The sequence below is a fragment of the Camelina sativa genome, chromosome 11, assembly GCF_000633955.1.
Source record: "Camelina sativa cultivar DH55 chromosome 11, Cs, whole genome shotgun sequence".
NCBI classification, from domain to species: domain Eukaryota; kingdom Viridiplantae; phylum Streptophyta; class Magnoliopsida; order Brassicales; family Brassicaceae; genus Camelina; species Camelina sativa.
The window spans coordinates 4,620,871-4,639,491 of record NC_025695.1 but is presented as its reverse complement, the minus strand read 5'-3'; the positions used below and the strand labels follow the sequence as shown (position 1 = coordinate 4,639,491).

At 36.6% G+C, this 18,621-nt stretch overlaps 3 protein-coding genes across 8 annotated transcripts; 1 reads left to right on the top strand and 2 right to left on the bottom strand.

Moving 5' to 3' along the window:
• On the bottom strand, positions 38–3,095 carry LOC104721635 (aspartate aminotransferase, chloroplastic). Of its 2 annotated transcripts, none has more exons than XM_010439670.2 (12): positions 2,987–3,095; positions 2,768–2,835; positions 2,599–2,649; positions 2,223–2,417; positions 2,077–2,115; positions 1,895–1,984; positions 1,697–1,805; positions 1,502–1,611; positions 1,164–1,307; positions 897–1,063; positions 520–784; positions 38–429 (listed from the first exon to the last, which is right to left on the bottom strand). In XM_010439670.2, exons 2-12 carry the CDS (start codon positions 2,825–2,827, stop codon positions 298–300), a joined length of 1,362 nt encoding a protein of 453 aa, XP_010437972.1. In that variant the 5' UTR covers positions 2,828–2,835; positions 2,987–3,095; the 3' UTR covers positions 38–297. The 2 variants fall into 2 exon arrangements, with proteins under 2 accessions (XP_010437972.1, XP_010437971.1); XM_010439669.2 differs by having other exon boundaries at positions 2,968–3,087.
• On the bottom strand, positions 3,263–6,759 carry LOC104721633 (probable receptor-like protein kinase At1g80640). The gene is made up of 10 exons (XM_010439668.2): positions 6,256–6,759; positions 5,757–5,918; positions 5,385–5,596; positions 5,153–5,285; positions 4,915–4,978; positions 4,722–4,818; positions 4,391–4,493; positions 3,838–3,956; positions 3,646–3,735; positions 3,263–3,539 (listed from the first exon to the last, which is right to left on the bottom strand). Exons 1-10 carry the CDS (start codon positions 6,404–6,406, stop codon positions 3,402–3,404), a joined length of 1,269 nt encoding a protein of 422 aa, XP_010437970.1. The 5' UTR covers positions 6,407–6,759; the 3' UTR covers positions 3,263–3,401.
• On the top strand, positions 9,866–15,981 carry LOC104721632 (B3 domain-containing transcription repressor VAL2). Of its 5 annotated transcripts, XM_010439664.2 has the most exons (17): positions 9,868–10,240; positions 10,662–10,727; positions 10,911–10,993; positions 11,139–11,332; positions 11,526–11,591; positions 11,677–11,898; positions 12,048–12,129; positions 12,220–12,321; positions 12,423–12,958; positions 13,051–13,147; positions 13,237–13,411; positions 13,575–13,651; positions 13,788–14,105; positions 14,194–14,243; positions 14,371–14,484; positions 14,666–14,733; positions 14,809–15,413. In XM_010439664.2, the coding sequence occupies exons 6-17, from the start codon at positions 11,780–11,782 to the stop codon at positions 15,411–15,413; spliced, it is 2,343 nt and encodes a 780-aa protein (XP_010437966.1). In that variant the 5' UTR covers positions 9,868–10,240; positions 10,662–10,727; positions 10,911–10,993; positions 11,139–11,332; positions 11,526–11,591; positions 11,677–11,779. The 5 variants fall into 5 exon arrangements, with proteins under 5 accessions (XP_010437968.1, XP_010437966.1, XP_010437965.1 ...); XM_010439666.2 differs by lacking the exon at positions 10,911–10,993 and having other exon boundaries at positions 9,866–10,240; positions 12,426–12,958; positions 14,809–15,981; XM_010439663.2 differs by lacking the exon at positions 10,911–10,993 and having other exon boundaries at positions 14,809–15,981.

Here is an 18,621-nt window from a genome sequence, read left to right as displayed (position 1 = left end):
ACACCAAACAGATTCTCTGAGAGAGTCTAATTGTGAATTTGGGTAAATACAATCGTAACAAGTAAATATAATCGTAACAAGTAAAAAGTTCTTCTATAACTCGATTGGAGTCTCCCAATACAACAAGGCCTGTCAAACACAATAAAATCAAGAGTTTCCTCGACAAAATGTCTAGCAATCATACTCTGAGCTAGCTTATTAATTTAGCCTTTCTGGTTGTATCAATCAAAGATCACAAAAGAAGCTCAAAAGGTATATAAAACTTGGTTCTTATTGTCATCTTACTATATCTCCCACTCAACTTACGTTGTGGTACGAGTCAATGATGGCATCAGCAAGGTACTCGCATTTCGCCATTGACAATCCTGCCAAAGATATTCTTCCGTCTTTGGTCATGTACACATGCCACTTGTCCGTCATGTTATCGCTCTGCTCGTTACCCAAAAGACAATACAACGTTCAACATCTCATGTCTAAACAAAGCCAAATATATGAATGAGTGAGTCGTAATGGGCATACCTGAGCTTTGTTCAAGCCAGTGAAAGAGAACATGCCAATTTGCTTCAGAATGAAGGACCAGTCCTTTCCGCTCTTGTCTTTTGAAACGAGGCTATCGTACAACTCTTGTCTCACCGTCTTTATTCTTCCAGCCATCATTTCCATCTCTGCTTTCCATTCACCGAACATAGTTGCATCCCCCACGACATTAGCCACAATTCTCGCGCCATGAACTGGTGGGTTCGAGTACATTGGCCTAGCAATCCTTTTCAGTTGACTTTTGACCCTGAAAGAAAGTAATGTGACTGGTTAAGGTCTATTGACGGTAAAAGGTAAAAACTGAGACTCCAAGATTCCTTAACAATAGGCTCATGATAAGAAATTCGAGTGAGTGTAACCTTGTAGCAGCATCGGCTGATGAGCATACGACATTGATTGCCCCAATTCTTTCTGCATAAAGACCTAAATTTTTACTATATGACTGAGCAACAAAAAACTCCATTCCCCTCTCAGCAAATAATCTCACAGATGCTGCATCTTCATCAAGGCTTCCACTAGCAAAGCCCTGAAAATGGGTGTATGTAAATGTAACATCAAATAAGTTTGACCTTGATCCGCTTAACTGTCTTAAAAACACATACTAGGAAACTGTAAGAATGGAATACCTGGTATGCAACATCAAAGAATGGGATATGGTTCTTTTCCTGAATGACATCAGCAATTTTCACCCACTGTTCTGGTGTTGGGTCAATTCCAGTTGGGTTGTGAGCACATCCGTGAAGCAAGATGAAAGATCCTTCTGGAGCTTCCTGTACAATTTACATAACAGAAAGTCAAGCAAAAACCTTCTGAGTTTCTCGTTATTATCAGACATGGACTGTAGAATTGCAAACAAGTACTCATTTTAGAATAGTCAATACAAAAATGAAAACATGAAATACAGTTTGTTGATTCATATATAAAGGCAATGTTGAATAGAAGAAAAGCGTAGGTGTTGTCCCACCTTAATATCTGATATCATTCCCTCAAAATCCAAGCCAATTGTTTTTGGATCATAATACCGGTATTCAGACCATGGAACTTTGGCATCATTGAAGATATTCTTGTGATTACCTGAAGTAGTTTGTTTTTCAGTTGATAAAGGCGGTTAAATATGAACTCAAAATACCCAAAAATGTTTGTTGTCAAGGAAACTTACCCCAGGTTGGTGATGATATCACAACTTTTGCTCCAGGAAAATAACGCTCTATAAGAGCCGCTGCTAACCGCAGTGAACCTGTTCCTGAAAGACCCTGAATTGTTGCCACCTGTTGATTTACAGCCAAGGCAAATGAATTAGCTCAGAAACAGGAACACAATGAGAAAACATTTCAACAACGTGACGATCCAGACATACTCTTTGTTCCTTAATAACAGGATGACCAGCTCCAAATAGCAACTCAGCAGTAGCCTTGTTGAATGCTGCCAACCCCTCAATTGGAAGATACTGCAGTTTTCATTCAAGTGGGGTAAGTTCTAAGCATATTTTGATGATGATGATCTAATTGCTTGTAGACATTTTCAAGTAAACTAAGTTACCTCTTTGTTATCTCCTCTCTCCAACATCAAATTCTCTGCCTGTAAACAAAAGTAATGAGGTTACATGGAAGGAGCTATACGGGGAAAAGAAACTAGCTATAAATGAGGAATTGAATATGAGCAAACTAAAGTGGACAAGTAGCAACCTTTTTAACAACATTAAGCACATAAGGCTGGAGTTCCTCAGTTCGATAAGCACCAACACCAAGATTGAGTTTCATCTCGTTAGTGTCAGCTTTGAATGCTTCGCTGACTCCAAGAATAGGGTCTGGAGGAGCCATAGTAATACCCTCAAAACGAGAAGGCTTTACTGCAACCGTCATAGTCACCCGGCTAAACGACTGAAACCAAAAAATCCAATTTCTCACATACAAACTAAACTTACTAGACTAACAAATCTCAGATACATATTACATTAACAACACTATCAGATAGATTATTTAGCTCCACATGAGTTTTCAGTTCTAAAACGTCACTAAGATAGTTCAGGTTGGAGGAAAAACAAAGTAAAGACCGTCGTACCTTTGCTTTCAGGAACGGGTTCGAACCGGAAGTTCCAAGCTTTAGCTTATCCTGTTCAAGTTCAATCGAGAAAAAAAAACAGGATCGTGAATAAAACTGATGCGGAACCATTGCTCAGCCCGTTTCTAGAATTTACTCGAATAGAGAAAGAACAGAGAGAACGAAGTACCTTGCTAATCTCGCGAGGTAATAGAGAAGTCGAACCGAGAGACAACATTGACGAAGCCATGGATAAAGCTGCACAGATCTCAAGATTCAGTGAACTAGTAGTACGAGGATGGGTAAGCAATTCCAAAATAAGACAGTGATGTGACGATATGATCCACAAAAAGATGATCAAACGAGGTAAAAAGAATCACAGGGTTTTACCAGAGCTGATTTGTCACACCTGGATTTGGCAAGAATCGCGCGGTTTCGAAACGATCAGATCGAGAGATTGAAGGATCACCGAGAGAAGGACACGACGATGTGTACGAAGTTGTTCTTAGCTTGTCTTGATAGGGCTAAAATGGTAATTCCAATCATGTTTTAAATTCCAGTATAAGTGATTAGTCCATTACTCATTAGTGTGATTAGCTAAGTGATTACTGATTAGTGGGTTGATGCAACAACTAAAAGAGATATTTGTTAAATATCAAATATTTATTTACTTTGTGTAAAAAAATTGACAACACAATTTATTTATATAAGAAATTTACAAATACAATAATTTTGAAGTTTCTGTGCTCACATTTCTACCCCAATCGACTCTCTAAAATCCCACAAAAAAACAAAAAAAAAAAGCAAACAAAATATTAATTTCTTTAAGAGGATGGTGGTGTTAACCGGAGAGTGCCTCCTAGCTCTACCGGAACCAGTGGAACAAGTGAGTGAAGAACATCGGTTATCAACGGTCGGTAACTTGGTTCTGGCTGTACGCAAAGTACTGCCACGGCTGCTACCTAAACAAATCATTTCCGGTTTGATTTACGGTTCAATAAATTAAGGAATGTTCAATCTATCGGATATTAAACCTAAACCAAAAAAAACAAATAAGACGACTCAAACCTGGTATAAGTGCTTATGATCCATTGTATCTTTGATAACCGGATCCACTATTTTGGGAAGCTTTGATCTATCTGTAAGTTGAGGCATTGCCTGCAAAGTTTTTGAATCGGTACACACATCAACCAATACAAACATTGCAATCTGTTAACGATACTACTAATTGGCAATAACTTCAACTCAAACCGGACTTACCCAAGTGACAAGAGATTGGCACTGAACCGAACTCAATTTCTCAACCGGCCGTCTTCCTAGCAAGAGTTCAAGTAGAACCACCCCGAATGCGTAAACATCACTTTTATCCGTTAATTTTCCTGATCCAACATACAAAATATATAAACTAACACGTTTCAATGAAACAAGCTCGATAAACAGGTAAATTACTAATTAGATAGTCCCGGTTTAGCAACTCAACAACTATCTGTCTAATCAAATAATGATTCTTATGAGATTAGTTGAAAGCATACATCAAACTTCAATGATTTGATTTAGAAAAACAATTTCAATTTCATACGTAATGAAAGGAAACTTAATGTTATGGGGTCACAAGTAACCATATGATTATAACGATCAAACTAGTGATATAACTCTAATGACATGTAACCACATGATTATAACGATCAAACTAGTGCTATAACTCTAATGACATGTAAGCACATGATTATAGCGATCAAACTAGGGCTATAACTCTAATGACATGACAAGGGGTCAAAGTCGACCAACGTAGAAGGAAATGTGGATATTTTACCATCTAGGAGATATTCTGGAGCAACATAACCAAGTGTCCCTGATAGTTTAATGTTGTTCTTGCCGTGAGCCCCAACCATTACCGCGAGACCAAAATCCGAAATCTGAATGTTGTATCGTTAGAGATGAAAATAAAAACAAAACCGTAGTTTTTGATTGTTTGTTGAAGCAAAGACAAATGGATCAGATTCTTGGATCAACTAAACAATAACCAAGATTTTAACACTACAAATCTTGTTTAGCTCTGGTTTGCTTTGGTCCAAGTTTCTGGTATAGTCTAGGATACAAATACAGAACAGCATTGATCATCATCAATGATTTAAGTTATTTACCTTGGCGTTGAAGGAAGAATCAAGGAGAATGTTTGACGATTTAAGATCTCTGTGAATAACAGGAGGACGACACCGCTCGTGGAGATACTCAACAGCTCTGTTTCCATAACAACAAAAGAAAACGGTTACGCTAAACCGAAATCAATAAACCGGTAGAGAGGATTGATTGTTAAATATGGGCACTTGATTGTACCTTGCTGTATCAAGAGCAATCTTCATCCGCATGTGCCATGTTAAAGCCGATCCCCGAGAAGGTCCTTAACCATTTAATGTGACGCAAACAATAAATTTTATCGAACAAAAATTATTTATTTCATGTGGTCACATGATTTGTTTTATCTCCGTTATACAATAATATTTAATTTAACTCATGGTCTATGACAAGATGATGAAAAGGTAGAAGAAGAAGAAGATATTTTAAAGGTTTGTACCGTGTAACTGAGCATCCAAGGATCCGTTTTGCATGAGCTCGTATACGATAAAACTCGAGCTGATTTCACTTCCATATCCCAACAATGAGATGATGTTCGGGTGGTGAATCTTGCTTAAAAAATCAACTTCGTTCTGAGAGATCAAGATGAGAGTATAAGATTCTTGAAACGAATCAGGAATCCGGAAAAAAATGATAGAACTGATTACGACTTGGCTTTTTTTCTTTGGTACCTGAAACTCTCGTTTTGCCTCTTGACTAACGTTCTCGATCTTTTTTACTGCTGCTAGAGTGTTGTTGCCTAAAGAGGCCTTGTAAACATATCCGAATCCGCCTCTTCCTACAAGATTACTTTCTTTGAAACCGCCTGTCGCTTTTTCTAGTGTCTTGTAATCGAAGGACTGCACAAAACCCTTCTTGGATAATGAAATCCCACTCTCACCGTCTTTTCACATAAAAACCATTTTAGTAAGATATATCAAAACAGAGAAACACACAGAGAACCAATGAAGAAACTGATAAAACCATTAGAATCATTGTTAGAAATGTAAATATTGCAGATTTCTCATTCTTGTTTTAGGAATGATGAAAAAACCAATTTTTACCTGAGTTCTTGGTGGTTTTGGGAGATTTCTTAGACCGACAAACCCAAAAGCATAAACAACATAGAAGTATTAGTCCTAGAGAAGCTGAGGTGACTATGAGAGAGATTAAAAGTTTCTTGTGTGCATCTAACTTGTGTTCTTGGCCTCTACCCATTTGGATCCCTGAAATCAGAAAGCAAACAAGAAAAGATGTTGAGATTTCCCTTCAGCTCATCTTCTCATCTGTATTTAGATTCTGGTATGAACCAAACCGGGTTCTTGATTATCCCAAACGGATCTAGATAAGTAGTAATATTGAATTTGCAAATCCAATTGAATAACTGAAAAGAGTATACGTAAAAGATAGGCAATCCACTCACTAAGCAGCTCAAAAATAGCATTTACGTATATAATTAAAAATCAGATTTTCATTGNAAAAAAAAAAAAAAAAAAAAAAAAAAAAAAAAAAAAAAAAAAAAAAAAAAAAAAAAAAAAAAAAAAAAAAAAAAGCAGAAGAGACCTGGAGAGAAGGAAGCCATGGAAGTGTAAACGGGAGAGGGAGAAGGCTGTGAATAAGGTGTAGGAGAAGAAGCAGAAGCACTAATAAGGAACTCAAGAACAGAGACCTTAAGAAGAAGAAGAAGAAGATGATGATGAAGAGTCTTTCTCATTTCCTTAACAAGAGACTTCCTATTTGATTCACTAATCTCCAAGAGACTCTTTGAACCTTTAAGTGGTGCAAGAATGTGAGAATGCTATTGCAAGATTTGTATCTCTCTTTAATGGAGATCTCTCTTTCATAAATTTTGTTTCCTTTTTTCTTGTCTGCATAAAGGAGGGAAGCAGAGAGTGTTTTTTTAAAAAGTCGAAATCATTCTCTCTAACTTCTTTATCATCAAATGATTCAAATCATCATGTGAGAAGTTTTGAATGTGATAGTGAACACAAAATATATTGAATTCTTACTAGCCAAAAACAGTTCAAAATTAATCAATGTAAGTAGTAGATTAGAACAATTATTTACGAAATAATTTGTAACTCATCATTTACATTGGGCCACTCAAATTTTAGAGTGGTCAGATTTAAGATCCTCTTTGTAGCTCCAAGAGTTTACTGACAACAAAAGTTGACCAATTATGTCAAACCGACAGTCATAACTCATAAGAAGACTTTCCAGTTTTTTTTTTGTTTTTTTTTGGTCGTCAATTATATCATCATTAAAGTAATAGCGAACTAAACACAAAACGACGATTGTGGATGAAAGATCCTTTCGCAAATGTAGAATGAGTACTCATGATTAAAGTGAAATGAATTGCCCTCTTTTATTTTAATGTTTCTTCACTTTTTTTTTGTCAACTGAATTATATTGATGAGATATATATAGAAGGATTACAAAAGCTGTTACATGGGATCAAAAAACTATAAGGTCTCCCACAGTTAGACTAATGTCTAATCTAAACATTGCCATTTGTGAGAACATGGCTCTATCCAAAAAATGCCTATCTAGCTAACCAAAAGGCATACTATCATCAACTATGCAGAGGATTAAACTCTCTCATTTTCAAGAACACTATGCAACCAAGAGGGCGGACCTGCTGCAACATAGGTTTGAAGTCTGCACTCACTTGTGACACTTTGAGCGATGAGAAAAGCTCCTCTGTTAGTTCTTGATAACTCCACTTCCACTCTCCACATATCTACCAAACACAATTCACGTGATTCATAATTGAAGAGGGCCAAGCTTTTGGTCTCAAAACACACCGAACTAAAGACGCATCTTCGATGGCTATAATAACTTTGGCACATCGATGACTCATTAGACTTTCAATAGCCCATTTGGTGACTAAAAAGCTTGCCTCGTCTTTGCTTGCCACATTGATAAATGCTCTTCTGCTATGTAATAGGACGTCTCCTCTTTCATTCCTCAGAACCCATGCTCCTCTTACCAGTTGGTTCCTTCTCGACCACGATAGACCAACATTACATTTCAACCAAGATAGGGGAGGTGGTTTCCAAACTTCATTTCTTCACTTATTAGATGCAAGAACTAATCAAGATTTTGGTAAATTTTAATATATGTAAACATTTTCCTATTTATTAACTTGGTTGACATATGTATATGATATAGGAGTCAGTGATTCGTCATAAACTAAAGTTGCACTTGCATCGGATAGATCTTTTATTTTGTCAACTACTATTTTATACTAATAAAAATACACATTGATGGTTCCTAGATATAACGACGAGTATTTCACATGGGCGAAATCCGAAAGGCAACGATGTTAATTATACTAATATGGCATATAACATGATGCAACATATGGGAGTGTAAATGTCTGAATGTTTCATTTGAGAAATGTTCGATTGCGACACCATTTTGTTTGGTTAATCCAGTTGGCTTGGAAGAAGATATAGAGCATGTGAAAATAAATGTAAACGAAGAGATGGAAAAAAATAAAATAACAAGAGTAAAAGAAGTTGTAACCTTTCGGATCCAATTAATCGGATCGATGTGTAAGTCCAAAATGTTAGTTCATGTTGTTAATGCTTGGAGTTCTAGAAAATATAAACAACATTTGGTATCACCCTTTTCATGCAGTTACCTATCTAATTACATGTGGTATTTTGCATTTTAGACTTTGAAGCGTTACATTTACGTCTCTTTTAGTGTCTGAGACTGAATTAACCCCTGCGTCAAAGTGTTCATATAGAATACGTTCGGTTATAAGTTATAACTAATATATACCACCAATCAATGATCGCATAAAAGTTTTTTTTTGTTGCCTCTCAAATAAGCCAAGCAGAAATCAAAAGATTGCATGTGTAGTTATACGAAACTGTCAGTATGAATTCGTGGATGTAAATTGAATGACTTTGCAAAGTAGGTGAGAATGTAATAGCGATTAGATAAGCTAGGGTTTAGCCTACCAACCATGCTAATCAATCCAATTTCCTAATTATCGTTTCTTTTCAAGTCCATCATGCTTTTTATCTATTTTGCAACAGAACATATGTTTTTATATTAACAAAGCATTTCCAGTCTAAGCAAATATGGTAGGTAACTCCGTACGTTAAACAGAAAAATAATAATTATTTCTTTCTCCATATATAAACGAAATATTGGTTGGTTCTCACATTACTTTATATATAGCAAAAGGGGATATACAAAGTCTTTCTCTCTGAATTTTATAATTAACAATTGTTTATCCACAATATAAACATTAACATGTACGTATTGTGATTGCTACAATGAATGTATGTACATACTTGAGATAGACAGTGTCAGTACGTAGAAGGGAGGAATCGAGTATTATCAAAGAGAAAGGACCAATCTATGCCTAGTTTCATTTAAACTCAACCCATCAACTGACTGGAAGACCTTTGCCTATCGGATAAGACTTTTAACGGTCCATGATCTTTTGCAACTATTTTTCTTTTGCAACAAATTTTGTATATGCTAATAAGTGATCTTTTCAAGAAGATGAATGTGCTTCAAAATGGCCCATCAACCAAACTTTCCGTTCATTTTCCTAATTCTTTGGGCGACATTTTTAGAGCCTATGTTTTATCGGTTGCGAATAGAGAGAGCGTCCTGAAGCCGTGAACCACATCATCTTTATGTATCCATCAGGGAGACTGGTATATGCAATAATAGCCAATAGAGTATAAGCTAAGGTTGAAATGTATATGAAGGGTAAGTTTTAACTTTCAAAGGCATGAGTGTACATGTTAATAATTCTAAAAAAGATGAGATAAGAGATTAGAGAAGTGGAGAGTGGGACCTTAAAACACAGCTGATGAGGTGTTGTGTTGGTAATGTCGTCGTGGGTTCCTCACTCTCAACCCTCTAGAAAAAAACCAAATTTATTTTATGAAAATCAAATAACAATTGTTGGATGAGAGAGCTAGTGATAGACGTATAAAAATCTAGAAGCAAAACTTTGGGTGTGTCGTGTGTGAGGTCGAAACAGAGATGACCTTTTTGCGTACACTTTAATTAATATTTTATTATATATCTATCACACTTTGAGTAAACTTTACATTATTCTCATATCCATAAATAAAGCAAACTGTGTTTTCTTTAGGTCAGGCTGACATCATCAGTTTCTTATAGAAGGAAAAAAAAAAAACTTCATCTTTGGGTTTCATATATATATAAAAAAATCTCAATCTAACGGTTCAGATTTGTTGATTATTAGTAAACCTTGTTAACAAAGCCCTCTTTGTTGTTGTTGTTGTTGTTAATGGAGGTTCCTCTCCAAGTCATTGTGATTTCTTCTTCTTCCTCTTTATTTAGAAACCAATTCAACAGCTTCTTTCTTCGTTATATCTAAAACCTCTCTACAAATCCTTATATTGCAATCTGAGGATCGCTCGATTTGAATTGGCTCAAATCTTCTTCACTTGGTCGACGTCAAGACGACTTTTTGACTTGGTTTAACTGTACCTTCCTATTTCGATCGAATCAATCGGCTCTCTCTATACGCACACACACCAAGACCAAGGTAAGGCTTAAACTCTCTCCTGTGATTATAAATTTACTTGCTTGATTAGAGTGTGTAGCAACTTTGGTGATTTTGTTTATTTGTTTTTTTCTAGAATGCATGGTTTTGTGCAAAAATACTCTAGATTTCGGATTTCGGATTCTAAAGATTGAACCTTTACATCGTTATATCAGTTGGGTTTTACAAAGTTGTAATTTTTATCTGGAAATTCTCAACGAACTTGGTCTCGTCTTCTTCTTCATGTTGAATCGAATTTGGTTTCTGAAGATTTGAAGAAGAATGACACTACTTCGATTAAGAATGTGTATCATCAATGTTTACTATTACTTCTGTTATCTTCTCACTTTATAAACAGTCCTCTTCCTTTGGTTGTTTATGAATTTTTAAATACCTAATGTTTGAAACTTGTTTCCAATTGCAGCAACTTATATTCTCCTCTAGCAACTTATATTCTCCTCTAGTAACTTATATTCTCCTTTTTGTTAAGGTAATTTATTTGCTTACTTGTTACTTAATGTAGCTGCCTATTACATTTATTCTTCAAGTCTATATTCTTCTGTTTAGTATCAATTAAAGTTATGCGTACCCTCAGATTCTGGATTCTGGATCTTGATGACTTGCAAGTTTGTAGATTCTTTAGCGGTTTAATAAGACTTACATCTTCCTGTAGTGGAATTGTTGTTAGCCTACCACAGCTCAGATAGTTGGTGGATTGTTTCCTTTCAATTGAATAGTTTGAGAAGGTTCTGTAAGGTTTGTCTTAGTTTTGTCTAGAGAATCATTTCATTCTTTTCTAAACTCGAGGCATTCTTCTCATTATCACTAGTATACACTTCTGGGACTTTCATGGATTCATCAGTCAAGTTTTTGATAGTGGACTTATATATTGTATATGAAGGTGTTATCTCAGTCAACGCAATTGTTTAAGAGGCTTACTCTAGCCCCAATCGTAAGTTTCCTCTCATCAGCATCTCCATCTCCACTGCACCACTGAGAAGTTTCGTTGGACAAAGACTAGAATTTGTTTTGTTGAAAACTGAGGAGATGGAAGTGAGTCGTTATTTCTCTTTTTTGGACAAGTTTCTTCGAAAGGTGCTTTGATTTTCTTTATCTCTAATGAACTTTAATTTGAGTTTTATCATTAGCATTCAATTTTACCTTTCAGATTCCAATATCCTATTAACCATTTATGTGGTTGTAATTTCATTTACGGATTCTGATTACTTTATAACCGTTGATATCTTCATCGTATCTCGTAATCTTATATGATTTCATCCGTATACAGTCTGTCTCAGAAGGAGCGTATTGAGTTTCTCAATAATATATTTGACATCTTCTTCTGCCTCATCCGGTAAGTGTTTGAAGAGGAAGTTTCTGATACCATATATATAACTCTTAAGCATTGCATATTGTTAATACTTGTGCCTTTATTGAAGAGGAAGTTTGTTGTGGCTTAAAGTATCATCGTGCGGAGAATAGGATACTCATCTTTTATTTGATTCGATTGACAATTGAATCGAGCCGCTCACTTGGTCAATTATGGAGTCAACAAAGGTCTGCATGAATGCACTGTGCGGAGCAGTCTCAACGTCGGGCGAGTGGAAGAAAGGCTGGCCTATGCGATCTGGCGATTTGGCCTCTCTCTGCGATAAGTGTGGGTAAGGGCATTCACTCTTGTGTCTAATTTGAATACTATTAGTGCTGTGGGTTTGTTGAGAATTGGAACAAGAGTGGAGGTTTGAGGGGAATCCTGATTTCATTGATTGCTTACTTTGTAGTAATTTTTGTGAATGTTGGTTTTTGGTAGGTCCGCATACGAGCAATCCATTTTCTGTCAAGTGTTTCACGCCGAGGAGTCTGGTTGGAGAGAGTGTACTTCATGTGACAAGGTGAAAAAAAAAAAAAAATTCATGGCTTACTCGTGTTTGTGCTCAACATATCACAATTGTTTTTCGTAATACGTATTTCTGTTTTCGCAGCGCCTTCACTGTGGATGCATTGCTTCCAGATTTATGATGGAGCTTCTAGATAATGGCAGCGTGACCTGTATAAGTTGCGCTAAGAAGTCTGCACTATTTTCTGTAAGACTATTTTCCCTCCTTGAATCAACTTCTTGCAAGGGATGATGCTTCCTTGGTCTTGGATTCTCTGTCACTATATACTCATGTTATCTCTCTTACAGATGAATGTCAGTCAAGAATCCAACGGTAGGGACTTGTCTTCGTTTGCTTCACCAGAGCATGTAGGCAGTGTTCTTGAGAGGACAAATCTTAAGCACTTGCTCCACTTTCAAAGAATCGGCTCCACTCAATCTTCTCTTCAAATGAAACAAGAAGAATCTCTGCTTCGTTCCAGACTAGATGCTCTTAGACACAAAACTGAAAGGAAAGAGTTGCAGGAATTATCTGCACAGCCAAACTTGAGCATTTCACTTGGACCTACGCTTATGTCGAGTCCATTTCATGATGCTGTTGTTGATGACAGAAGTAAGGCTACTTCGATTTTCCAACTGGCCCCTCGGTCCAGGCAACTGCTTCCAAAACCTGCAAATTCAGCTCCCACTGCTGCTGGTATGGAGCCTAACGGGAGCCTGGTGTCGCAGATTCATGTCGCTCGGCCTCCTCCAGAAGGTCGCGGGAAGACCCAATTGCTTCCTCGTTACTGGCCTAGGATTACTGACCAAGAGCTGCAGCAATTATCTGGACAGTATCCTCATCTGTATGTTCATATTATCGTGTTTCTGTTTTTTATTCGACCATGATGCACTATTGTTTATGTTCTAAGGTGTCCTTAACTGCTTATTTTCCAAGCTCAAATTCCAAAATTATACCACTCTTTGAAAAAGTTCTGAGTGCTAGCGATGCGGGTCGTATTGGTCGACTGGTTCTTCCGAAAGCATGTGCAGAGGTAACTTGTTTCGCTGTATATATGATATTCCCAAACTATAGCTATCTAAATGTCTGATATCAGCTATAACCTTCTTTGTTTGTCTGTAGGCCTATTTCCCCCCGATCTCTCAACCCGAGGGTCTCCCGTTAAAGATACAAGACATAAAAGGGAAAGAGTGGGTGTTCCAGTTCAGATTTTGGCCTAATAATAACAGCAGGATGTACGTTTTGGAGGGTGTGACTCCTTGCATACAGTCCATGCAGTTGCAAGCTGGTGACACTGGTACTTTTCAAACCCTTTACTCATAGCATGTTAACTACACTCATAGGCTCATAGCACGTAGTTCATTAGATCATGCGAGGATAGTGAAATACGTTCTACAAAGAGATGAACTGTACATTTTTTATTAGATCTGATGTGTTGGATATTCCCATGTTCTCTGCAGTAACGTTCAGCCGTACAGAACCTGAAGGAAAACTCGTAATGGGATACCGTAAAGCGACAAACTCTACAGCAACACAGGTAAATGCATAAGAAGCGGAGAGTTGTCCCCTTAGGCATAAGAAACTGTTACTGTGAAGTGAAGTATTGAAAAAGAATCCTTTCTGGTACTCTCATAATTATGCAGTCAGTGATATATTTTTCTTTGGGTCTTCAGATGTTCAAGGGAAGCAATGAACCCAATCTAAACATGTTTTCCAACAACTTGAATCCGGGATGTGGTGACATCAACTGGTCTAAACTAGAGAAGACTGAGGACATGGGAAAGGATAACTTATTTCTTCAGTCGTCCCTAACTTCTGCTAGGAAACGGGTTCGGAACATTGGGACTAAGAGCAAGCGTCTTCTCATTGATAGCGTAGATGTTCTGGAACTGAAAGTAACTTGGGATGAGGCACAGGAACTGCTGCGGCCGCCCCAATCCGCCAAACCCAGCATCGTTACGTTGGAAGATCAAGATTTTGAAGAATATGACGTGAGTTGCTGTTTACCTGTTTAGTTGTCAAAAATAGCTGGATCTTTTCACTATATTTTCCTGAAATCGTGTGCTTGCTGATACGCAGGAACCACCAGTTTTCGGGAAGAAGACCGTTTTTGTGTCACGTCAAACAGGGTGAGACCTAATGTACTATGCAATGATAGGATGAAAAGAATTGAGCACACTGAATGATTAAAAAGAAAAAAATGAACTACTGAACATCTGATTATTTAGTTCTGATATGTGATCCTGGATTTCTCAGGGAACAAGAGCAATGGGTGCAGTGTGATGCTTGTGGGAAATGGCGACGGCTGCCTGTGGATACTCTTCTTCCACCAAAATGGTTGTGCTCCGATAATCTCTTGGATCCTGCCAGGTAAACAAGATTGCATGTTCATGTGCTTAACCTAGACTAGTTACCACAGAACATTTCACATTTGTTTTAGACATAACTGATACAATCTATTTCGGCTACACATATGGGATATTGTTATTAAAGATTTTTGACTCACTGAACTGGCCACCTGAATAATATGAGTTGCTGCTTGCATCATCAGGTCTTCATGTTCTGCACCTGATGAACTCTCTCCAAGAGAACATGATACACTTGTCCGGCAGAGTAAAGGTATGATCCGAAGCTTTTATTGGTCTGTCTAATTAGAAACTTCTTTACATAGAAGCTTAAGATTCATTTCCACAGAGTTCAAAAGGAGGAGAATGGCATCAACAAACGAAAAGCTAAACCAGGCGCAGGAGGCATCTGCCGCGGAAACTTTAGCAAATGCAGGCATCACCACGACCGGTGAACAAGGGGAAATCGCGGTTGCAGCCACGACCAAGCATCCAAGACACCGGGCAGGGTGTTCGTGCATTGTCTGCAGCCAACCGCCGAGCGGAAAAGGCAAACACAAGCCGACATGCACATGCACTGTGTGCGAGGCAGTGAAGAGGCGGTTTAGGACGCTCATGATGCGGAAGCGGAGCAGGGGAGAGGCAGGACAGGCAAGCCAACAGGCACAGTCCGAGAGCAGAGATGAGACAGAAGTGGAGAGCATTCCAGCGGTTGAGCCAGCCGCAGGGGAAAATATTGACTTAAACTCAGACCCGGGGGCTTCCCGAGTAAGCATGATGAGCCTTCTCCAAGCTGCAGCTTTTCCTCTGGAGGCATATCTGAAACAAAAGGCTGTTTCCAATACAGCAGGAGAACAGCAAAGCAGTGATATGGTAAGCACAGAGCACGGATCGTCCTCAGCGGCACAAGAACAGGACAAAGACACAAACGGAGCTCAGGAACCTGTAAGCTAAACCCCTTTTGGAATCCTCCATGAGTTACTTTATTCTTCATAGGTGTGTTTATTATTTATACAAAACTTCTTCGGTTTCGTCCCAAATTGGTAGACTGGTTACGACCATTCCGCCAATTGTCAAACCGAAGAAGTGAGGAAGTTATGGTTTTTTTTTTGTTTGCCTGTGTGTTTCGGTTGGTGTGGTGAGGATTGAGAGAGTGATCAAAAGAAAAAAAAAGGGAATCTGGATGAGATTTTTGGAAATACGTAGGGAGGACAACTAACATAATAATCATATCCTGGCATCGAATACATGTATGTATAAGAAGTTTGAAGAAACAATACATATCGGAACAAAGTATGGAGGAGAACGGAGCCTCACATTAAATCTTGTGACTTTAAAGCTTCTACATACGTTAGGTTACTCCCCGGATCAAGGTTGTTGAATATGCAGTTCATGGTTTACATAAAATTAGACAAGGGTCACTGGAGATCCTATTATTTTTCTTCGGTTATGGGCTTTTTTGACCAAGGAGATGTAAGACTATCCAGTTGCATCAGAGCAAGTTCGTCGGCATTAGCTAAAAGTTAAAAAGTGTTGAACAGGTCAGAGTGTTGTAAATAATAAGCATTATCACGTATCACTCAAGACTCAACTAACTCCTAAAAATAGCACGAAGGCATATACTAGTATATATATAGAAGGCAACCGTATATATTCAACCATAGACCGTTGGCTGCATTTTTAGAAAAACAAATTGAAGCGAACCGTATACGGGTCATTGGTTCATCTCATACGTAATAAAGAGTTTTGAAGTATACGAGGTCAACTAGCTTGTTTGGGTCTGAAATCTGAATTACGACGATTTAATGTCGGTCCGGTCTAAACCTAACCGAACTGACCAATCTTAAAAAAGAATAAAGAATAGACCCTAAAGAAGCAATTAATTAAAAAAAAAAAGAATAAAGAAGAGTAATCATACAGACGTATAAAAAAAATGTAAATGGCCGGCAAAAGTTGATTAAATTGAGTCGGCTCGATTGACTGAATCCAAAAAAAAAAAAACACAACACCACGCCATTCCTATCGTCAAATTACACGTGTCATAATTCGATTGATTAAATTGTCATCAAACAAACGAACACGTGGATTCTCCGTTATTTCCGATAGATTATTTATTACTATGATTTTCATTTAATTAGTAATTTAGATATTTGCCCACCACCACTGCCAAAACCATGATAACTAGGCGTTTTTTTTGTTTCATCTTTTTACTTCCTTGTCTCATTTTCATTTTTTGGTTCGATTAATGAATACGATCCAAAATTACAAGAAAACAACACAAAAAGCCTCCTCATAAGTTACATAATATTACAAATAAGATCGAGAAATAGTAATTTTAATTTAATGGGAAAAGAAAAAAGGGAAAAAAATCGAAAAGTGCAAATTTTTTTTTTGTGCAACAATCGAAAAGTATAAACAACGAGAGAAATATTCAACGTCAAAGAAGATAAACGAGTGCATGGCAATATAGTAAATACATAGGAATACCAAGGGTTGAGTTACAAAAGGGATATACTATTAATTATTGGAGGGGCAAGCAAACCAAGAAAAAAAAAAAGATGAGACGGAGAGAAGAAGTGGGGGGGAAGTGGGACCCAGTAACGCGTAGCTAAGACTCTCTCTCTCTCTCGTCGTGGGTTCCTCCTCTGTTCTGTTCTCTCTGTCTTATTAACCCCTAGAACTAAAAGAAACCACTTCAATCAAACCTCACGCGCCTTCTTTCACATTTATTGTTTATTATTATATTAAAAATATTATATATATGGTCGACCACTTCTTTCAAGAAGTTGTTGTCATTTTACCTTCTACTCCACCTATTCAGAATATCTCTATTGGCTTTTTATTTGAAGCTCCACTTATATATATGATTAATTGATTATATTAGCTTTTTTTGTATAGTTATAGGAAGGTCGTATCACTATGTTTTTAATCAAATAGTAATATGGTTACTGGTCTTTGGGTTTCTTTGTTCTCCTTATCAGTTTTAATTGGTTTGTCACTGCTTAAGAGTCTTTTATTACCATCCAATACATTAACCGCGTTTTATTCCCCACTTTGTTATTAGCTTTATTGTGTAAATAATGTAAAATTTTATTATTAAGATTAGCGTTCGCATTCAATATTAATTAGTTATGGTCTTATGGATGCATAGTATATTATTGTGTATGAGAATAATAATGTGAAGTTTACTCAAAAGGGTTGAGAAGATACATGCCTCTCTAACGAAGGATTATTTTATGTTTAACGTGTGATAATGAAAGCGACAAATGCGTAATGGAAGATCTTTTTGCTTGGATACTGTTCTGCAAAGCAGCTTTATTTTTTTTTTAAAAAAGGAAAAAACTGCAATTATCTCTTATTATTAAGCTAAATTATACTTTATCTATCTGTTCCACAAAGATTGATGTTTTGGGATATTTTTTTTTCCCACAAAGATTGATGTTTTAAAATATTTTTTTATCCCACAAAAATTAATGTTTTGTAAACTTCAAGAAGTAATTATTGAAAATATTTAAAATTTTGAATTATTATTGGTTTAAAATTAAATAATATCTCTTTAGTAAAAAAAAATATATTTAAATTCAGTAACCATTGTTTCTTAAAATGTTTTGTTTGTGAACAACTATAAAATATAAACACTTACAATTGTATAAATTAACCTTTTAATATACATGTTACTTGTTGTGGTTTGGGTTAGGGGAGATTATACACAATCTCATATATATATATATATTAACTAGTATCAAAGCAAAATCTTCACTGTTAAAATGTTTTGGGATATTTTAAGGAATAATAAATAGAAAAATGTAAATGTTGAGATAACATATGTGATGATAATTCAAAAAAAAAACAGAAAAAAAGAAAACATAATCTTTAAGCTATATATATATATATTTCTATTCACAACCAAAGTATTGAATATTAATCCATTTATTAACATACCTTTTTTGTTTTTGGACAAAATCCATTTATTATCATATCAAGTAAAGTAAACATATAATAAAGTTAAAAGAAGAAAAATAAAGGAAAATAGTTATAAAAAAAAGGAGGAAACAACTCAGCGCGTGCAAAACACAAAGAAGAAGGCGAGAGTTGGTTAAGAAACCGTCTTAATGCTGGCCGAGAGAGAGAGCAACCTCTCGTGTATAAAACTAACGTTTCT

Coding starts and splice junctions, on each gene's coding strand:
- LOC104721635 (XM_010439670.2), bottom strand. CDS start 2,827: ATGGCTTCGTCAATGTTGTCTCTCGGTTCGACTTCTCTATTACCTCGC. Junction 1,985..2,076: donor AGAGAGGAGATAACAAAGAG/GTAACTTAGTTT, acceptor TGAAAACTGCAG/TATCTTCCAATTGAGGGGTT. Junction 1,064..1,163: donor TCTTTGATGTTGCATACCAG/GTATTCCATTCT, acceptor ACCCATTTTCAG/GGCTTTGCTAGTGGAAGCCT.
- LOC104721633 (XM_010439668.2), bottom strand. CDS start 6,406: ATGAGAAAGACTCTTCATCATCATCTTCTTCTTCTTCTTCTTAAGGTC. Junction 4,979..5,152: donor CTTGGATGCTCAGTTACACG/GTACAAACCTTT, acceptor TAAATGGTTAAG/GACCTTCTCGGGGATCGGCT. Junction 3,957..4,390: donor TCCAGAATATCTCCTAGATG/GTAAAATATCCA, acceptor ATGTTGGATCAG/GAAAATTAACGGATAAAAGT.
- LOC104721632 (XM_010439663.2), top strand. CDS start 11,780: ATGGAGTCAACAAAGGTCTGCATGAATGCACTGTGCGGAGCAGTCTCA. Junction 13,148..13,236: donor TTCCGAAAGCATGTGCAGAG/GTAACTTGTTTC, acceptor GTTTGTCTGTAG/GCCTATTTCCCCCCGATCTC. Junction 14,485..14,665: donor AATCTCTTGGATCCTGCCAG/GTAAACAAGATT, acceptor TTGCATCATCAG/GTCTTCATGTTCTGCACCTG.